At 42.0% G+C, this 20,973-nt stretch overlaps 1 protein-coding gene across 3 annotated transcripts in view; it reads right to left on the reverse strand.

The window, feature by feature from the left end:
- Positions 1 to 20,396, reverse strand: part of ZMYM2 (zinc finger MYM-type containing 2) — a 72,047-nt gene extending 51,651 nt beyond the window's left edge. For 2 of the 3 annotated variants that reach the window (XM_054973448.1, XM_054973446.1), the window contains exons 1-3: positions 20,293 to 20,396; positions 9,777 to 9,891; positions 64 to 911 (exon numbers count right to left, since the gene is read on the reverse strand). In XM_054973448.1, the coding sequence (XP_054829423.1) occupies positions 64 to 838 (775 nt within the window). In that variant the 5' untranslated portion in view covers positions 839 to 911; positions 9,777 to 9,891; positions 20,293 to 20,396. The remainder of the gene's footprint in view (positions 1 to 63; positions 912 to 9,776; positions 9,892 to 20,292) is intronic. The other variant, XM_054973447.1, reaches the window with a different exon arrangement.
- Between the last annotated feature and the right edge of the window lie 577 nt (positions 20,397 to 20,973).

Consider the following 20,973-nt stretch of genomic DNA (forward strand, 5'->3'; position numbering starts at 1 on the left):
TTCTTTTAAGAAAAACTGGTATGTGCAGAGTTTTATGAGCAGAATATTTAAGGCACCACCTACCAGGATTGTGATGAGTCGCAGATTCTCCATTCTGAAAGACATCTCCAGCTACGCTCATTCTACCAGGATTGAAAGGTCCTACACCAGTCTTGGTCTGTGAAGTTAAAGACGGGGTGTATGTTTGTATATTAACACCAAAATTACTTGACTGCAGTCCGTTAGATACATCTCCCAAGTTGGTATTCTGTAGTGATGTTACATGTGTAATCATTAAGTTCATGTCACGCCCTTCAGTATTTTCTAAACGGCCAACACTCACAGAGCTCATACCTCTTTCTAATGTAGTAACATTAGCAATCTGAATTTCAGAGTCTGGTTCTGTGGTTATACCACTATTACCTATTCCTGCATTTACCTTACTTCTTGAAAAACTGGGTGTTGAGAATTCCATCTCAGTGGTTCTGTTTTTACACTCTGGAAATCTTCGTTCACTGAAACTGGGATCATTTTTCTCTTGCCCTTGACTTGTTTCAATATCTTCTTCATCATCAATAATAATAGTCTCAGTTATACTTCCTTTCTGAGAGCTCAAGTCTTTTGAAGGAGCTACTACTTTGGGGTCATTTCCATGATGCTCTTCATTAGTCGATGAACTAAAAGCAACATTTCTAGGGTCTGTTACTAATGGTGCTGGAATCTGAGGAGGCTGTACAGGTTCAACGAACACAACATCATCATCATCTTCTACAGAAGTATTCTGGAACTTAGATCTAGAAACCAGAGAATTAGATGGACCTCCAAAAGAGTTTCCTACATTGGTCAGACCAGTCGCCATTGTGGTAGGTCCGAAATAACCCAGACGAGTGTTTGGACCGTTTTCAAAGACCTTGCAGACCTTCCAGAAAAAACTGTTGTAAATAAAAGAAGGAAAGCTGTTTTAGTATTATACATTTTCCTAGGAATTTTAACACAAAACCAAAACATTTTTAAAAATAGCATACTTATTTTCTTAATTGGTTTATTTAGCTGTGTTCAAAACAAAACAAAGAAATATTACAACTGATCAGGACAATACCTTTGTTCTATTAAAGCTAGATACAGGGTTTTTTTAGGTCTAAATATATGCCAGTCTAATGGACCTCAAAATTCTTTAGCTAGCTTGGGCAGAGTACCTCAAAGGTTCTTCCTCAGATAAATAAATGACAGCTGTCCCAAAAGACCGGGGGGGGGGGGTACAGATAACATTGAATACAAAGGACATTTGGAGGGAGCACAATGTATTTGCATTAATATGCTAATATAAGATGCCTCCATGTTATGATAGGGAACTGTAATACTTGTCACTAAATGAGAATGTCAATATAGCAGCCATATCAGAAATCTGGTGGAACTGAAAGGACAAATGTCATCTCTGAATATAAAATCTATAAAAATGCAGCCGATATTAAAGGGAAATTTTGCTCAATATGTTAAAGAGGACAGAAAGCCCAATAACCTAGAAGTTTTAAGAACAAGTAGCTCCTGTACATTTTCTTTCAGGTAAAAATGTCAGAGCTAAAAAGTAATTTAAGTACTGGAGGCATGCTGTTACCTCACTGGCCTTGGAACCCATGGAATGTCTGCGAACTCACTGGGTAACTCAGAAGAACTATGCTCAGGAGACTTGGACAGCCAGTCTGGTATAGCGGTTAAGTGTCAGACTGGTACCTGAGAGACCTCAGTTCAGATACCCACTCCACAATGTAGTTCACTGGATGACCCTGCTGGACAGTTATAGTGTCTTAGTCTAACCTTCCCCACAGGATCACTGAGAGAATAAAACGGGCAAGGGAGAACCACATATGCCATCACAAGCTTCTTTGAGTAAGAGTAACCACTATGAAAGCTGTTCAGCAGCCACATGGATTCATGCTATGGTTACCCTGCGGCTAGACTACTGTGATGGACTCTACAAGGGTATGCCCTTGAAGTCAATTCCGGAACTCTAGTTACAGAAGAACATCACAGCCTGGCTGCTATCAGAGGCTAGGTGCAGTATGCATGTCACACCTCTTCGGCAGTCACTCCACTGGTTACCAGTTACCGAGTTAAATTCAAAGTACTGGTTATCAACTATAACCCCCTTAATGGCTTTGGATCCACATACCTGCAGGCTGCCTCCTCAGCTATGCTTCACTCTTAACAGCTTGGCTCATCTGAGCAAGGTACCACTCTGATAATGAGTAAGACCAGCTAGTGCTGATGGATGCCTTGTGGAATGGTATGCCTGAGATCAGAAAAGCTTCCATGTGTCTCTCATTCCACAGAATGTGCAAAACAGAAATATTCAGGAGGGCATTTTTATAATGGGATTAGAACTGTAGTAGAATGGAACAGTCTTAGAATAGAACAATCTAGCTTTATGATGGAATTGTATTCTAGCCTACTGCAATGATTCCTGTAGGTATCAATTGTAGTTCTACTTTCTGGATTGTTTAAAGTACGCCTTGCTTTAGGAAGTTCATTGTTCAAACTGTTTTCCAATTCTGTAATTCTAGTATTGTTATACTGTTCAGTGAGGGTTTTATGCTGTCCAATCGTGCTGGTTAATATTCTGTAATCCTCCCTGAGTCTAAGCAGGAAAGGTGGGCTATAAATAAGGCAAATAATTAAACTGCACACTAGAAGAAGTACCAAGAAGCCCAAGAGAATGCCAGTGCTATTAACAAGCAGGATCAACAATGCTTATAAAAGGCAAGAAATACCTTTTAAATGGAGAAGTCTTGCCACTGTAAGTACAAAAAAAAAAGAGGATAAACTAAGTTGACAATATGCACAAAGCAGAATCTGAACAGTATATTGGTAAAAACAGAACAGTCAACACTGAGAGGCAGTTAGGGCCTTTAGATAAAAGTGAAAAAGGTTTACTGGAAGAAGATAGTGAGACTGCAGGGACACTAAATAAATTCTTTATGTCTGTCTTCATTGTGGAAAGTCTTAAGTTCCCAAAACTGAACCTTTTTTTTTTCCAGGACAGCATCTGAAAGTCAAGTTGCATCTGAAAGTCCAAAAGAAGCAATAAGAGATGTGGTTCTAGCGCTAGTGGATAAAAATGTAGCTCTCCAAGCCCAGACAGCATACACTCAGTTCTTAAGGAACTCAAATACCACATTGTTTATCTTGTAAACAAAGAACTTCAGCAGTCAGTAAAATCAGTCTCCTTATACGTGCTGGAAGACAGCCAGCATACCAGCTTTTAAAAATGAAGCCTGGGGCTAGGGGAAGGGAAGGAATTGACCAGGAAATTACAGGCCAGTTTGGGATTAACTGGGAGAATTATTAAAGCTACAGTTATCAAACATATAGAACCACAAGCTCAATGAAGAATAAGCACATGCATTACAAAAGTAAGCCTTACTTTATCATTATGAGTTCTTACTGATGGTCAACTCAGATAGGGAAGAGATATACTTGGGACTTCCAAAAAGCTTCTTCAGAAGTCCTTTTCCAAAGAGTTTTGAGACAATTGAGGTATTAGCTATTAGCAGTTAAGGTACTCCAACAGAACAGTAGCTGCTGAATGTGATTTATCTTCTGTTTCCATTTATATCTAGCCACCATTTTTTTAAAAGCCTCAAAGCAAAACAAAAACCTGAAGCAAATTGTGGGCTCCCCAAGAACCTATTTGGAGCTGAAGCTCCGAATTCCTAAGGTATCAGGTTTAGAGGAGAAAACCAATGCAAGTATAAAGAGCAGAACAGTTCTCTCTAAGCTGCAAAGGTGGGCAAGAAAAATAGCAAGCAAGACTAAACATAAGCAAGTGTTAACTGATGTTGATCGGTTGAGAATGCACTGGGACATAAAAGCTGGAGTTCTCTCCTGCAATGGCTAATCCAATGAAGATTATGGGGTTGTGGTAGACAGCTCAATGAAAATGTAAATTCAGTAAAACAAATTCTATGCAAGGCCTCAGAAAAGGAACTGACAGTAATGTCCTTACAGCATAGCTGCATTCAGAATAATATGTACTGTACTGTACTATTCCTCCATCTTAGAAAACGTAATATAACATTGCAAAAGATAGGGGGGGAAGAAACTAAAATCGTCACAGGGCTGAAGTACCTTAGGGAAGAGCTAAAGCAACTGATTCATTTTAGTTGAGAAAGGTGGCAATTAAGACAAGACAGAGGTTTTAAAGATTAATCATGGTGTGGAGAGAGTTTCTTCCTCTTTCATAACACTAGAATTTGGGGTTACCCAATGAAATTGGTAGGCAGTAGATTCAAGAAAAAAAATCACACAATACATAGTTTACTCAGAGAATATGCTGACATAAGATGTTGCAACAGCCAATGGTTTTCAGAGAAAATTCGAAAAAGTTCATGGAGAATACAATCGTTAGCCAAGATTCCGTATTGAGAATTAGTATGTCTCTGAATACCAGTTGCTAGGTGACAAACAGGAGATTTCTTTTGCATTCATGTCCTGCTTGTGACCTCCCAGAAAGTATATAGTTGGGGACTGTTGGAAATAGGATGCTGGATGGAACCATCCTCTGAAGTCACTCAGTCAAATCTTATATAATATATATCAAATGGATAATAGTTAGAACCACCTCCGTTTTGTTTAATTAGAAGAACTATACCCTTCCAGGTGTTGCTAGAAAGGGATAGGTATGCTGCTAAAGTTTCCTGAGCTGCAGGTTTCTTGCCAGGGATGAAAGTAAAGAACCAATCCTTTCCAACAACCTCCATTCATCCTTTCTATTTTAAAAAAAGTATTGAAAACAGCTCTTTCAAACTCTCGTTTAACAACTAAAAAGGCCTTTGATAAGATTCACTAGAATTGCATATTCAACATACTACAGCACTGATACTCTCTAAGTGGCCTGGCAGCCACATGGAGCTTTTTGACATTCCATCTGTGGCTCTTCAGACCACCATTCCTGTAACACAGTACCCACCCCATGTTCGAGGAAAGCAAGCAAGGCTGTGGATGTTAGGGATGTGCGCTTCGGGTTACTGATTCGGGTAAAATACCCGAATTGGGCCCGATCTGTAAAGATTCGGGATTTCCTGAAATCCCAAATCAAAGCTATCCGAAACATTCGTAATGCTTCGGAAAGCTTCAGGGCTGAGTTTAAAGGGCCCCTTTCCTGCCGCTTGAAAGTGTCAGGGCCCTTTAAACATCCTCCCAACCCCCAGCCACCAACTTACCTTGGCCCTGCTGCTGGTGGTGGAGGCAGTGTCGGCGGCAGTGGTGGCTCCGGCCCTCCCTGCCATCCTGTGGGGCCACAGGGTGGTGGAGAAAGTCTGGCCGCCGCGGAAGCCATTTGAGGGGCAGGAAGGGCTGGAAGTGGTGGATCCGGCCTTCCCTGCCACCCTGCAGGCCCAGAGGAGGTGGTACGGTGGCAAAGGAGCTGGCTCCGGGCCATCCCGGCCTTGCACAGGCCGTGGTAGCATCAGCATCCTGCCGCCCAGCCGATCACCCTCCCTCTCTCCCTGCCGGTCAGGTAAGTGGGTGAGGGGTGGGGGGTTGCCCTGGGGGGGGGGTTGCTCCCCCTCACTTCAGTATGCTCCGAATCTTTATGAAGCATACCGAAGCGAGTAAATACCAGAATTCCAAAGCGGCTTGCCGCTTCAGAATTCTGGTATTTCCAAATGTTTTTCAGGATGCACACCCCTAGTTTTCAAGAATTTTTTTGGGATGCACACCCCTAGTGGGCGTCATGCCGGGGTGGAAGTAAAGGGCCAGTCCTCTTCAACACCCTCTCCACTTTGCAACTTCTAGTTAGAATTAGATATTTAATATTAATAGCTATATTATTAAATGTGCATGTTTGATGAGGTGTATACTAATCATGTGGATCTTCTGGTTGTTAGTAATTGAAATCTTCCAGAAGCTGTGGAGTATCACTCTACTAAAGAAACTTAAATCCTCTTTCCAAATGTATTAATTGCACAAAAAACACATCTTAATCATACATCTAGGATAAACAGTTAAGGGGTCCCCCCCCCACGTTCCTTCAAGCTAGAAGAGAATACCTAACAGGGATTCCCTTTATCTAAAGGAGCAGCTGAACCTCTATCTTTTGTCATTAGGCAATGTAGGGCGTTTAAGAGATTACTATATGTGGAAATCAATCTATGCAGATCATTCAAGCATCTTCAATCTCCTAATTAATGACAGTAATCATGTTGGATGCAAAATTAACTTGAACAAAACCAAGACCCAATCATGTTATAATAGCAATTCAAATAGGTTTCAAGTCATTAACATGTAGCCTTCTTATTCCCTAGAAACAGGAGGAAGACTGGCTTAAATCTAAGATTATTAGTGCAATCCTGAGAAGAGTTACTCCAGTCTAAGCCACTGAAACCAATGTACTTAGACTGGAGTAACTCTTCTTAGGATTTTGCATTATATGTACAGGAAACCAGCTCTGGTGATCAGAATAGGTTCAGATGTTTTACAGAGAATATAATGGAACAAGATAAATACACTCAAAATAAATGTTTTTATAGTTCTTTACATCAAGAGAACTACTATTTCTGATGTTATAAAAATACTTAGATAAGAGATACCGATTGGAGTCTCTATCAAAGGAAACTTAGCAGAAGCCAAGTCATAGGATCAACATAACAGAAGGATACAACCTATTATCATCATTAGGAAATTTTTACAGAGAACTAAAAGAAAGGGGGTTTATTGTATTTATTAGTGAGCAACAGGTTCTAGAATGTAAACACATCTTGTTCTCCCAGATGGATAAATTTGAAATTATCAACACTACTGTCCCTTCATACATAAACAGAACTGGTCTAATAAACTATACAATTATAAACCTACCATAAAAGCAGTTAGAAAAACCTAGTTGCCAGTTCATATTTACATGCAGATCTATTGTGGAATAACTTCTGGTGTTCGTACAATTCAAAAGCAAACATTAATGGAAGAAAGAAGCTGCTTGGGAAATTTTACCTTTATCTCATGTAACTAAACCCAGTGATAAGGTCTATTTCAAATCTTTGCAGCAGACTAAAAAATTCCTATAAACACACACAATTTCAATACACTTACAACTTTGTCTCTTTGAAAAGCTGGGCCCAATACTACCTCAGAACTTTAGGAAATACCGGACATTCAAATTCTAACCCTTCCTCGTGAGTAACTTCAATTTCTCATTTCAGATGGCCTCAAATCCAGTATGAACTACACAAGAGCAAACCAAACTTGAGTTAAAACATTACATATAACTAGAGATGGGCACGAAATGGGGAAATGAACCCTGAGTTTCATGGTTCGTCGTATTCCACGAACCATGAACTTTCACAAAACTGTTCCGTTTCATGAAATGATTCGTTAGGTTCGTGATTCGTCAGGTCCCGGGGCTCTACAATGGCCCCGTTCATACCCAGAGATGCCAAATTTGCAGGGAGACTTCAAAGGCACCCTTACCCAACAACCTTCCCAGCAAAGACAAGAGCAGAAAATAAGAGGCTTTTCAGTCTCTTTTGAAACAGCAGCAAATCTAGCCAAAAGCTCCCAAATCCACTCTCTCTCACTCCAAATCCCAGCAACAGCTCTTCCCTCTCCCTCTGTCTACTGGAACTGAAAGTAGGAGGCACAGAGTTGTGCCTTACATAAGATACGCTCACATAGAGCAGAACAGGAGCTCTCTGGTTGGCAGACAGTCCTGCCTGACAGGGTTTGGAGGGATGAGATTGATGTTCCCATGGCTACAGAATGCCCATCTACCCCCTGCTCACTGCTCTCATAGAACAGAATGGGAGATCTCAGGTTGGCAGGGAGAGCTGCCTATCAAGGTTATGTGGGCTAAGATTGAGGTTTCCATGGCAACAAAAGGTCTGCAGACATTCCAGGCCTATTTTGCCTAGGGAATCAATGGAGCCGCGGCAGCCTGTCTGGCATCACAAAGCATTCACGAATTGAACGAATCGGCCCCAAAAGTCATGGATTTCGTGAAAAACATGTTTTTGCGATACACAAATCGGCTCGATCTGTCATGAAATTTGATTTGTGCCCATGTCTACGTATGACCATAATAAGATGCTGCCCTCAAAGTAATCACTACTTCCTTGCAGCTACAACTTAATCTACAAAAAATTCTGTATCTCATAGCTAATCTTCCTTATTAACATGAGTCTTTCACAACTAATAAATATTATAATTAACTAACAGAATCAGTTCAGTCTCATCTTTAAATAGAGATTTCTCATGTACTCATACCCTGAAATTCCCATAATTTGGGCACTTTGAATTGTTGGTGTTAGTTGTAATATAATTTAATTTGACTGAAGACGATGTATCCAAAGGCTGGCTTATGTACCACATGATAAATAACACAGAGAAGTTTAAAGGAACTTTGCAACCATTTTTAGAATTTCTTTAAACAAATGTCATGGTCTCTTAATTCCCCTTCTTCCCTTTTCATTTCTTGCTTGATTTGTTTGACTTCCCCATTAGATTAAAATTTCGTCACTCTTCAAAATAAATTATGTCCAATGTTACATAGGAGATATTAAATTTGCTATCATTTTAATTAAAATTTGTGTCACTACCTCAATAATTAAATGTAAATACAGAAATCAGCACAGGAATTTCAGGGTTGCATCTTTTTAAGTGTGCTTTATTCCTGATAAAGTCTGCTAAAAATTAAAAGATGCAGAAATAAGTAACTGTAGTAAAATACTTATGACTAAGTAATCTCAGTTAATGCACAGACAAATTTCAATATAAAAATACATTTCACAAAGACTGGTATTTCTAAGGTGCCTGCTTATCAGAATCCCTTCTCAGACAATTTAAGAAATATAAAGACAGGAGCATGTAGCAGTAAAATATCAATCTGAAAGAGAAAGCCTTTTAAATATAGAATTTGCTACTATTAAATCCATCATCAACATGTACAACATCCTTTATTTAGTTCTGATCCTACGTAAAGAAATTTTGCTGGACACAAACAAGTTTTACTGTTATGAAAGATGTAAAGCCAACTGCATACTCTCCAACCTGTTCACAAGTCTTGGGTTTCCCTTTTATTTTTTAATCTAAAAAGGCCTAAGCCTGTGTCTATCCTTTGATGACTGTGGTTGTATATTTCCTTTTTTAAAAAGACTAAGCAACCGCAACAGTTACAATATTCTAAACACAAGTACATATTTATAACAGTGCTATGATTCTTGCCAGTGATGTTCAATTCTCTTCCTGAACACTTAACAGGGATCTTGCTTTTCTATTAAAAATCAGAGCCTTGTAGGCAAAGTGTGTCTCAACAATGGAATACCATTCCCAGGAACACATCACAAGTCCTATTTAATGCTTTAGGAGCCACGTCTCAACTTTAGTTTTTCAACCTCTTGGTAAATAGTAAGATAATCGTTACTGCTGTTTTATTGCTTCCACTAGTTTTGTTTACCACACAGAGTATTTTTAGACTTGCTGCTTTCTTACAATAAATCTACTCATGTTACATTTTATTTTTGACTGTAACCCACCTTAAGGACCTTGCAAAATAAAGCGAATACCAGTATTTTAAATAGTCTACCATGTTTCTCCCTATAAAAATCTTTTTTCTAGTTGTTTATGCCAATTAGGCCCCAATCAACACAAGATTCCCCCCAACTTACATTGTATCATCTGCTACTTAATAGGACAACGCTCACAATTTAGAAAGTTTCTTTTTGAGATCTTCACAACAGAACTCTAATTTTACCATCTTAAATGTACTGGTGCATTACAAGACATTATAAATTCCTAATCATAATACTTACCCATTCAGAAGAGTGCAGCAATCTGTTAAATTTAAGATGTTCTAGCGTTTTGTCTGAGCTGGAAACACGACTCTTGTCCAAAGAGACTGAGGCCTTTTGGCTGAAAATATGTAACCTGAAAAAGATTCAATCCACATTAAGCATACATTATTCAAAGACAGACAATACTTTAGCCACAGGCAACTAAAGCTACCCTCATAAAGTAGTACTTTAAAATTCCCTAAGTTCTACAACACCTGGAAATGCTGTCATATTCATTAAAGCAAGAAGACTCCATTAAATATATATTTTGCTGAACTGTCATTGCTTTGTTTGCTAGACTTGTGCTACCAGTTAGGAACCAGCTGTAAAATTTCAACTGGGCAGTGTATTTTCTGACACAGATTATATGTCTACATTATACACAGGAACAATACTGTAAATTTTTATGTAAGGATTTTCACACCACACATTTTGAGAAAGACTGAACTCTCGTTTTTAAAGCATTTCACTCATTTCAAGAGAGAATGTTTCACATGAGCTTTTTTCCAGTGCTGCCAACATTTTCTAATTTTTATTATGATTTTTTTAAAATTCTCAGGAAAAAGCTGTTTTTTCCCCATCAGTAAAAATGTGAAGGCCTGGGAAGTGTTACTTATCACATTTATTTACCATTACAGAGCAGTATGTCCCAGGGCAGGTGTCAGAGAGCCTAAGGAAAGTACAAGGCATGCTAATATTAATTAGTAATTCTGTAATGTGGCTAGTTCTGGTTTCCTTATTATTCCCCAGAGATGTGCATTTTTATGGAGATGTGAATTAGAAAGATTCCCACAAACTTAAAAAGCTCCAAAATCATGAACACACCCATTTTCTGGACATCTTTATTTCATTTTAGGAGCCACATATGGTTTGAAGATTTTAAACTAAAGAGAGTAGATCCAAAGTGGTATTTGATTTTTACATGGTGAGGATTTCAGCTAGATCATTAGCATTGAGAACTCTCTGCATTTGTTCATAACAATGGGCAAGTGGTACACACCAGGGATAAGAATTCACCCCATGGAACCTCACAGTATATAAATTTATACATATATTCTTATTTGGTTCTTTAAGAAATATTACACAAGCAAGGCATCACTGCTTAGAAGTAGGTGCTTGCTTCCCTGCCTTCCAAAACAAAGGCTAAACAAACAAAAAATAGATGTAATCAAACAGATGTGGCAACTAACTAGCACAATATTTCCCCCCTACAAAACGTAATTTGCAGGAACACAATAGCTATTAAACCACAGTGAGCAGGCATCCCATCTCACTCTTATACTTTGCTCAAACAACAGAGCCAGGCTGTTGTTTCAAGATCTTTACAGGACAGTGATTCAGTCATCACCAGAAGCATAGAATTCGGCCCTACATGTCTTATTTCAATATGGCTAAGAATATAGCATCCTCCTGACCTGGATAACCCAGGCAAGCCCCATCTTGTCAGATCTCCGAAGCTAAACAGGGTCAGCCTTGGTTAATGAATGGATGGGAGACCTCCAAAGACGACCAGCATTTCAGAGGCAAGGCAATGGCAAACCACCTCTGAGTCTCTTGTCTTGAAAACCCCAGCAGGGGTCATTATATGTTGGCTATGACTTGATGGCACTTTCCACCAGGAATACAGCAGGTCAGTGTCAGAATTGCACTGTAAGCTCCTCTGCCCATCTGGCTTACATGAAAATTTGTGATTGCCTCTGCCTTAAAACCACAATCACAGCGGAACAATCAGTAATTGTGACTTCATAAAGTAGCTGTTATGAAGTCACAGCCCATTTAAAACAACACCATCATACTGACACTTCCAAAATGACTATACAGTCTAAGTATGGACAAGTTAACTAAATTACTGAACACTAGTCTATGCATTTAGCTGATTTTAGCAACACATTTCCATTTGTATAAAAACTATGTCTTTCATGATCACTACCCTAGGTCCACTGCATTTTGACATCAACCACAATGGAGAATAAACACAACAGATCTTCAATGGAGTTGGGCACAAAGTGAATTGCAAACCAAAGTTCTTCATGAACCAGTCCGGTTAGTGGTTTGCGAACCAATGGTTCATGGGAGCTCATTTCTCACGAACTGTGACGAATTTTTGCCTGGTTCATTTGGTTTGTATTTCGGTTCGTCATTGCAGACAGCCTGGAGCCACGCCTGGAGCTAATCAATCAGTTTCCTAGGCAATGGGGGGATAGCTTCTCTGCAGGCCTTCTGCTGACCCAGAAGTGACATTTTCATGAACCAAATGAACTGGTTTGCAAACCGGGGCAAGTATGTGAAACTTCTTGAACCACATCAAACCATGAACCACCATTTTTTTTTGGTTCGTGCCCAACTCTCATCTTCAATCTTTTGATTCGTTATACAGTTTTAACAATGATTTTACATTTTAATAAAAAGCCGGCATATATACTCATTGGCCAGCTAAGTAATTTTTTTTCTGGAAATAAATGCAGATAAACTGAATTAAAAGCTACATCAGCAGTTTGTGTTAAACACTCATATAAAATTACAATATGGTTGAAGTCTAACTGTCTTAAGCCTGGGACAAGCAGGACATCGATGACAAGCCATCCTTTGCCTGTGAGCTGGGCTGTGATGGACTGCCAACCATTCCTCAAGAGCCCTCCTGCCTCAAATGCAGCTCTCAGGCTACACCTAGCTTCCTTACTCTAGCTTAATCTCACAAACATTTCTTGGAGGCAGCAAACTGTATATAGCCAGTTTGGTGTAGCTGTTAAGAGTGTGGGACTCTAATCTGGAGAACTGAGTTTGATTCCCTACTCCTCCACTTGAAGCCAGCTGGGTGACTTTGGATCAGTCACAGCTTTTAGGAGCTCTCTGAGCCCCATCCACTTCACAGGGTGTTTGCTGTTGTGGGGATAATAATGACATACTTTGTAAACCGCTCTGAGTGGGTGTTAAGTCGTCCTGAAGGGTGGTATATAAATCAAATGTTATTATATAACCCAACTCATACTGATTTGGAAGGGGTAAGTAGGTGTATGTAACAGTCTAGGCAAAGTCAGCCTAGTTTGCAGTAATACAGACAAAAAGCACCAAGCAGCCTAGGGTTGCTGTACTCAGACAGCAAAATTTGCTTGTAATCAGGATGGCAGCAACAATTTTGAGCAATGCCATTTAGGCTGCCCACCCTTACCTACATGTCAGAGTGTCACATGGGTTTGAGATCTGGGAAAGGTGGAGACTGCCAGGCCAATAACTCTTCTTCAAACATACACACAGGTAAGTGGGAACATTGGTAGAGGCAGCATGAGCAGTCTGGCCAGGCAGCAACTTCCCAACCCTACCCAGTCAGCTGACTGTGAAAATACAAGAAACCTTTGTGCGGGTTGCTTATTGCTTGCTCACTCCAAGCCAATCTAACAGCAGCAGCAGAATTAGTCAGTAGAACAAGAATAAAGTGTATACAAAATAAAGTGTATGCATGTATCTAAAGTTTGTACCCCATATCCTCAACCTGTGCATGTAGGGTATAATTTTTAATAGGAAAGAGATCATGACCTGCCTTGAATTTCTTTGGAGATGTATTCTGAGAGAAGTATCAGCGTACACCTGGGTTTATATTTAGAATTATCTGTCAGGATATTAGCTAAAATATTAGCCAATGGTGTTTAAGCAGCTCAATCCTATGCAGTTTAGTCAGAAGTCTCATGTTCAATGGGACTAACCCCAGATGTGTCACAGGATTGCTTCCTAATTTTTTAAAAACATTGTCTCTAGTTTCTTTAGTAATGGGATAATTACCTCAATATCAAGGAATTCACTGGCTCTTTCAGTTTTAATGTACCCCAACAGTAGAAAGGGACTAATAGTGATATATTTGTATAACAAGGCCAGTACTCTGACTCACTTTCTTATCTGCTATGCATACAGTTTGAGTTTTCTGTCCTGGATTAACTAACTGTCCTTGGAATAGCCTCACTGTCCTCCATTTGCAAAGTACGCACACAACAAGCCCTCAAATGTCTAATTCACAAGTGCAAATATGCAATAACTTCAGCTAAATCTGGATAATATACTGAAATAAAGCAGAAACGTGCCTGCAGTGAGTCCTTTGGGGGAAAGGCAGGTTAGAAATAAATAATGTTCTACAACTTTAAGAGAGACCATTGAAGGTTAAGCAACTTCTTATGTGCTAGTTCTGTGCTCAATAAGGCTGCAGACTTGTATTAGAAGTGATGACCTAGAAGACTGATGGTTTTTAGGAAAGAGCATGCTCTCACTAAGATTTTGAAGTAACGGTACAGCTGCAAGTATCAAAAACTTCACAGAAAGTATAAGGAATTTCCTCTGACAAAGATTTTGCTACAAACAATTAAACAGCCTATTTTCTATTTTTAAAAAGGCCATGCTTTTATTGCATATTACACCCACAAGTCTTGATAATATCAGGTGGTAATGAGGTTCATAGAGCCATGGTAGTATAGTGGACTTACATGTGGGCTCAGAGCCACAAAGCTCACGAGTGACCTTGGACTAGTCATCTGCCCAGTCCAAAGCCTCTCAAAGGTTGGCGATGAGCACAACTTCTGGAAGGCTAAAAATGTATCACAAATCTCACTTTAATACATTATATATTGTCAGAAAAACAAAACACCAGTACCACCAAACTATTATTTTCACCCAATTATGGGCCTCAAGGCAACAAACAGGTAAAGCCATTAAAAACCATCTTTAAATAAATTGGCTTCAGATCCAGATTAAATTGACAATTTCTACTGCAGACCCTCCCCCCATTCTGTTCCTAGTGTTCCTAGTGGGTTCATTGTGCCCTGGGAGCACCATTTAGTGGACTGTAGCAGGAAAGGGAAGGTAGGAAAATTCCATTACTCTTATGGAAAATTCAGTCGGTCTGGATGCAATTCAATATAAAACAGCAATTAAAATACAAACTTAGGTTTCCTTTTTTTACCCAGGAAAAGTCACAGCTAGCTCACCAACTGAAGCTGTTGGAAGATGCTCCTGGACCGCTGCTGCCACCTGTTTACTAACAGGTGGCCTGGGGCCAGCAGAAACCCCATGCCACAAACCTGCTTCTTTGGGGGAATGCATCTGGATGTATCTAGATCAGGAGACATCTCAGTTCCTGGGACAGTCCTTCCAACAACCAGTAACACCTCCATTTTGTCAGTATTAAGCGTCAGTTTATTATCACTCATCCATCTCCAAACAGCCTCTGCGAATTCTGCAGGGTGAGATATTGCTGAATGACATCTCACCACAAATCTCTGGATGATATCACCTAAGGGTTTCATGTAGTAAAGAGTTGGGGAGGGGAGACAAGATGGAACCCTGCAAGATCCCATAGGCCAAGGAGCCAAGCAGCAGTTCCCTGCTACATAAATTCCTTTGAAACAAATAACTTCATCAGAGATCACTGTAGTCCTAACAAAAATATTGATAATCCATGTCTAGGATTACATCAAAGTCTCTCAGTAATGCAGAACATACAGAGCATGCCGAATATACCACTTTAAATTTCACTTCTGGACAATAATGTACATCATAAGATTAAAAATATCAACCACCTTCAACATGTTCAAGCAAGTTTATCATGTGAGAACCTCCATGAAGCAAAGGTATGTGGAGAACAATGATCCCTGCAACTTCTCAGGAGCTGAAACTGTGAATTGGACTAAATAAAACCTAGGGCCCCATTCATGGGTACAGCCAGGAAATACAGTTCCCATGCAGTGGAGATGCTTATGTGGCCATTTTAATGCTCCAGCTGTGAATTCCGACTCTACAAAGGAGATAACGCAGGCTTCCCTGTTCACACAAAATTCTATCACCCACAGCATTTAACTTATGCTTCCAGTATCTCATCCACCTAATCATATTATGCCAATGTTATCTCTGCAAACTATTTCCAGTGGGAATTGTTCCCATTACAGTAACTAGATCTCTTACTAAGTTACAAGCAGCAGAAACTGCCATTGGATTAATTGGTTTATGAATTGTACCAATCTACTATATGGAAACAATTCTTTTAAAATCACAGGAAAACACACTGTTAAATCATATGACACAATGGTTTGGGTCCTCAAGATCCACGTATAGAGCAAATGCAAGGATTTTTGCAACTTTTGACCTTCCTGCCTCAGCCCACTGCACCAAGGAAAAGCCATTCCTGGGGGCTGAGGATCTGCAGGAACAGCACAGGATAGAGCCAGAAGGGAGAAATTCACAGAAATCACAACACTCTCTCTTTAGGATCCAACCCATTGGCCAAATCCCAAACGTTCTGTCTACTCATGAAACTTAAGAGGACGGGCTTACAAAGAGGAATAGCTTGTGTGCAGCTGCACCAATTACTGTGCTTGTAGTGAGTCACAAAAATCAGGGCAGTGATATATACATTACAATGTGAAGGTACTTGTTCATACCAAAAGTCATCTCTATGCAAGGCTTTAAGGAATGTTTCACGTCATCCTGGTGACCTCTCAAGGAAATAAGAACACTGTTATAGATGAGTAAAGCTCATTTTATGTTCTGGCTTTGTTTTTAAATGTATGGAGGCCGAATAAATTTACTTACTTGCTTAATTTATACCCTACCTTTTCCCCTAACGGGACCCAAAATGGCTTGCATAGTTCTCCTTTCCTTCATTTTATTCTCACAACAACCCTGAGAGGTAGGTTAGGCTGAGAGTGTGCGACAGGCCCATGGTCACCCAACAAGCTGCTATGGCAGAGTGGGGATTTAAACCTGGGCCTCCCAGATCACGGTCTGATATTCTAACCACTATGTCACAGTGGCAATTGGGAAAAAAAGGAGGCTAAAATCTGTTTAAGACAGCCAGATGGCAGAAACTTTGCAGGATCTGGCTAAAGGTTTGTTTGATCACCCTGAGATAATTCTCAACTCACCCCAGGTAAACAGCTGTTTACAAGCTTGGATGAAACACTCCCAAAGAGAGAGCATATAATGATCTAGCAAGACTGACTCCACCCGGACCCATGAAGGAACAGAGTCAAAATTGCTGGTCTGCTTAGCCCAATATTGTCTACACATGATCATGCAGAGACCACATTAGATATGAACTGCCAGTATACACAAAATATCATCGGAGCTACAGCATTTTTTATTAGAATCACTGTCACCTCTTCTGAAATATATAGTATTATTTTGTCATTCTGAGGCAGATAGTGTGCAGATTACAGAGAGAATTCCTGAAAAAAGATGGTAAGATGTGTCCAGGTTATCTTAGTTTAACCTGCTCCTAAGTAAACATGTTTATTTTTAAAAAACAGCCTTGAACAGATTAAATGTATATGTTGAAGTCTTCATAGAACTGACCAATATTTAGTTCCTAGACTCGCACAATGTGTCAGTTTCCATTCACTTTCAACTTCCGTAGTACCTTACATAGCATGGAAAACACTCAATCATGTTATCAAATCATTGTTTATTACACATGCTGCTAAAGACAGGCAGAAAGCATAAAAGTTAAAAAATCAAATGAGGATCTTAGCCCTTTTTGCAATACAATTTTAAAGTGTACAGTTTCCCACAATATTTTATACATTGGTCACAAATGAAACACTTAAGCACATTAATTTCATATTCAGGATCACAGACTGCTCATGTGACTGTATTAGATAATTCACAAGCACTCTGTAAGAAGCCATTCACTCTACAATACTTCTGAACTCTGAAAACTCTAGTCCAAAAGCTTTTGTTTCTAATCTATATCTTTATATAACATTTGTTCCAAAGAAAGTAATTCTTGAGAATCAGACTCCTATGTATCTTCACAGTAAGCAAATTACAATTAACTGGCATGAATAGATGCCCACTCTGGCTAGCAATATCATTCCTAAATGAATGATGGGAAAAGGAGTGGTGATCTTGAATCGTCCAATCCCCTCTCTTGTACTAGCTCGAAATGAAACACCACAGAAAGATTCTTGCAGTGGCCTCTAGTGGAGACTAACTGCAGATAATTACTAATTGGCTCTGGTCTCCCTATGATGTACTGTGTTCTTCAACCTTTCCAGACTGGGAACCCATCTTTAGCCCTCACCTGCCACGGTAGCACAGGACTCACTGAGGTGCAACCATTGACATCACATGTGATAGGAAGAAGGGAAGCCAGAATTATGACTTCTTTTGGTATCAAGGCCAAAGGCAACTAACCAAGAGACAAGAGACATTAAACACTGGCCAAGGCTCTTTACCAAAGTGAGGAACAAGGAAAGGATGGAAGAATCCTCTCCACCACTGAGTGACATCATCTCGATGACCAGCTGCTCCTTGCAGCATGTGTGCAAAGTGGCACCCTTGCTCTCCATGAATGCTCAATAGCAGCTGGTTCTTCCAAGAAGCGGAGGGGGGGGGGTGTTGATAGCTCCACAGAAGCATACAATCTAGCATATGGGGCTCTACGACCAACATGAGGGTCTCAATCCACAGGGTAAAGACCATGGTACTAAATAACTGCTTTAATAATTGCCATTTACTAATTCCAGTTTTTCAAACTGACGTAAAAGGGTTAAAATTCAATCGTCCCTGAATGTAAAAAGGGTAATAATTTTCCTTGGGGCTTGCTACCAAGCTGGGTATGCATGCTTACTTGCAAGCAAATTCTCCTGGGACTCACTCCCAAGTAAATTTGCTTAAGACTGCCATCGTAGTCCCTGGAAAACAACTGCAATAAACTTGACAGTTTCATACAGATGGAACAAATAGAACAGTGACAACCTGTGGGCTTCTCAATCAATCACAGGAGTTTAGAGAAACGGGTCACACAGACACGTTGCCTTTGACACAGAAAACGCACAAAGACGTAAGATGCTAATAACATCCACCTGTATTCACTCCCTCATCTGTACACCCGTTCCAGGAAATCCATAAGACAGACAGATGCAGGATCCAAACACACAAAAGGCCAAAGCTAGAACATGATTCACAAGAGGACATTAAATCTTCTACCTCCTGCCTGCAGGAGAAATCAGGTAAGGATTCGAGGTTGTCAAAGAATGAATTTGAAATCTGGTGAAATATGTCACTTTCAATGCACGCTCCAGAACTCTAGGGGGCGCTTGAAATATACCCCTCCCCGCTGGGAGCCGAACAGGCGGCCAAGAGCCCGTAGTCTGCTTGCAGGAGCAATGTCTGCAGCAGATCCAACCCTGTGGGGGAGGAGTCGCCTCGAGGCCATTACTGGGGTTTTGCTCCAGGGGCAGCAGCAGCTGCTGCACCCCACAACCCCCTCCTCTCCCTTTTACCCTGGAAGCACCTCCCCTTAACTCTCCCCCCCCCCGGCACGCTCATTCCTCGTGAGAGGGGGGGAAATTAATAATAAAGAAAGGGTGATCTACCTCCTCCTCCCCCCAAGGCAAGTCTAACCGAGGCAGAAAAACATATATAAATAGCACTCACAATGGAGCGCCTTCTCCTTGCTGGTCTCTGCCAAGGCTGCACCAAACTGGCCTGGGGGAGGGGGGAAGGTGTTAACGAGGGTCCTGGTAAGCCCAAAACTCCTTTCCCTCTTCCCCTCCTGGAGACGCCCTTCCCCCGGGGGCAAAACAACCTGACCCTCCACTTGGTGGCGAAGGGTGGCCAATTCCCTGCGGGACAAGAGCCAAGTGCCCCACAAGCCATCCTCTGACTCTTCTCTCGTGTCCCCGCGGAGGAAGGATCGGGGCCTTCCACCGCTTCCCAAGGGCAGCCCGAGGGAGGCTCCTTGGCTGGAGGCGACCCACAGTCGTGGAAGGGAGGGGGCAGGAAACAGGCAGGATCTGGAGGCTCCCCCCGCCCCCCCCCCCCACATATATATATACAAAGCTTCTTCCCCTCGTTGTTTGGTGGAACCTCGACGGCTACGAAGCCTCCCCCTCATACTTCGCGCCCCCAGCTAAAGCGATCCTGGCGGCCGCACTGAGCAGTTGCCCCGGGTCTGGGGTTTGGCCCCCTGCAGTCGGCCGGCAGCACTGCCGCCTCCAGTCGGCCGCCATTAAGGGAGACCCAGCCAAACAATACGGGAGGGGAGCTACCGAGAAGGGGAGGAGGATCCGCGGGGCGCAACGCGGGGCGCAAAGGGACCCCGGCGAGGATGGGAGGGAGAGACCCGAGGGGTGTATTACAGCACTCACGCCCAACAATAACAAAACCCGACGCAGACAGGGATAAAGCCGCGCTAAAATGGATCCTCCCCCCCCGGTGCCAGATACCCCCGAGGCAGCCCCCCTCGCCCTGTTTCTGCCCCTCGCCCCGGCGTCTTCCCCTCCTTCACCCGCCCCCTCCCGCCTTATATCGCCGTTCCCAATCCTGACTGACGGTGACCAGAGACGGCGGGGGAGGGGAAAGCCGCCGCCGCCGCCAGAGCGACACGCAGCGGGGTATTTAGCCCGGGTTGCTCTGAGGCACGGCTGCGCTGCTCCCATCCCCGCCCTGAAGGGGCAGCCCGCTCTGGTGAGCCCGGCCCCGCTCTTTCGACCCTTCCTAAGTCCCCCCTCACCGATCTGTGGTGGGGAGGAGAGTCGCTCCCTTCCCCCGCGTGTCGCACGCAGCCTGCGCGGCTCTTCCAGCGCTTCCTCAACTCTAACTCGGTCCAGTCCCGGGCTAAAGCGCTGCTGCTAGGCGAGGAGGAGGAGGAGGAGGAGGGACGGGAGCCAACCAGCCCACCTTAGGGAAAGGCCGCCTCGTGTGCCCGCCCATTGGCTCCCTCAGGAGGTGGGCTTTGGCGTGAGGCGGCCCTATTGGAAAGCCGGCCCGTCTCACAGCGTTTTCCATCGCTGGTTGGACGGGGCCTCTTTCAGTCGGGCGCTCTCTCACGCCCACGGCCCCGCCCTCTTTGGTTCTCTCAGGTTAGAGAAAACCCGAATGGCATTGCCCACCGCCAACAGCTGCAGCACCTCTGCCTTTCTCCTGGTGGAGGGAGGGGAGGGGTTGGGGTCTTGGTGGTTACTGCCGCTGAGTACTTTCTAGCAGAAGTTTGAGCTCTTATTTCTTGCAAGAAAAATAATAATAAAGGCGAAGATTTCCCTTATGATAGTTACCAGGGAGGGAGGTGCTGTTTAACCCATTATATTTATATTTTCCCCCACTTTCCCTCTGGGCAATTGCTGCGAGGGCATGAGGTGGGAACACGGGTGTCATCATCCCATCCCAATCATGGAAAAGGAGGGAACAGTAGACA

The sequence above is a fragment of the Eublepharis macularius genome, chromosome 3, assembly GCF_028583425.1.
Source record: "Eublepharis macularius isolate TG4126 chromosome 3, MPM_Emac_v1.0, whole genome shotgun sequence".
NCBI lineage: Eukaryota > Metazoa > Chordata > Lepidosauria > Squamata > Eublepharidae > Eublepharis > Eublepharis macularius.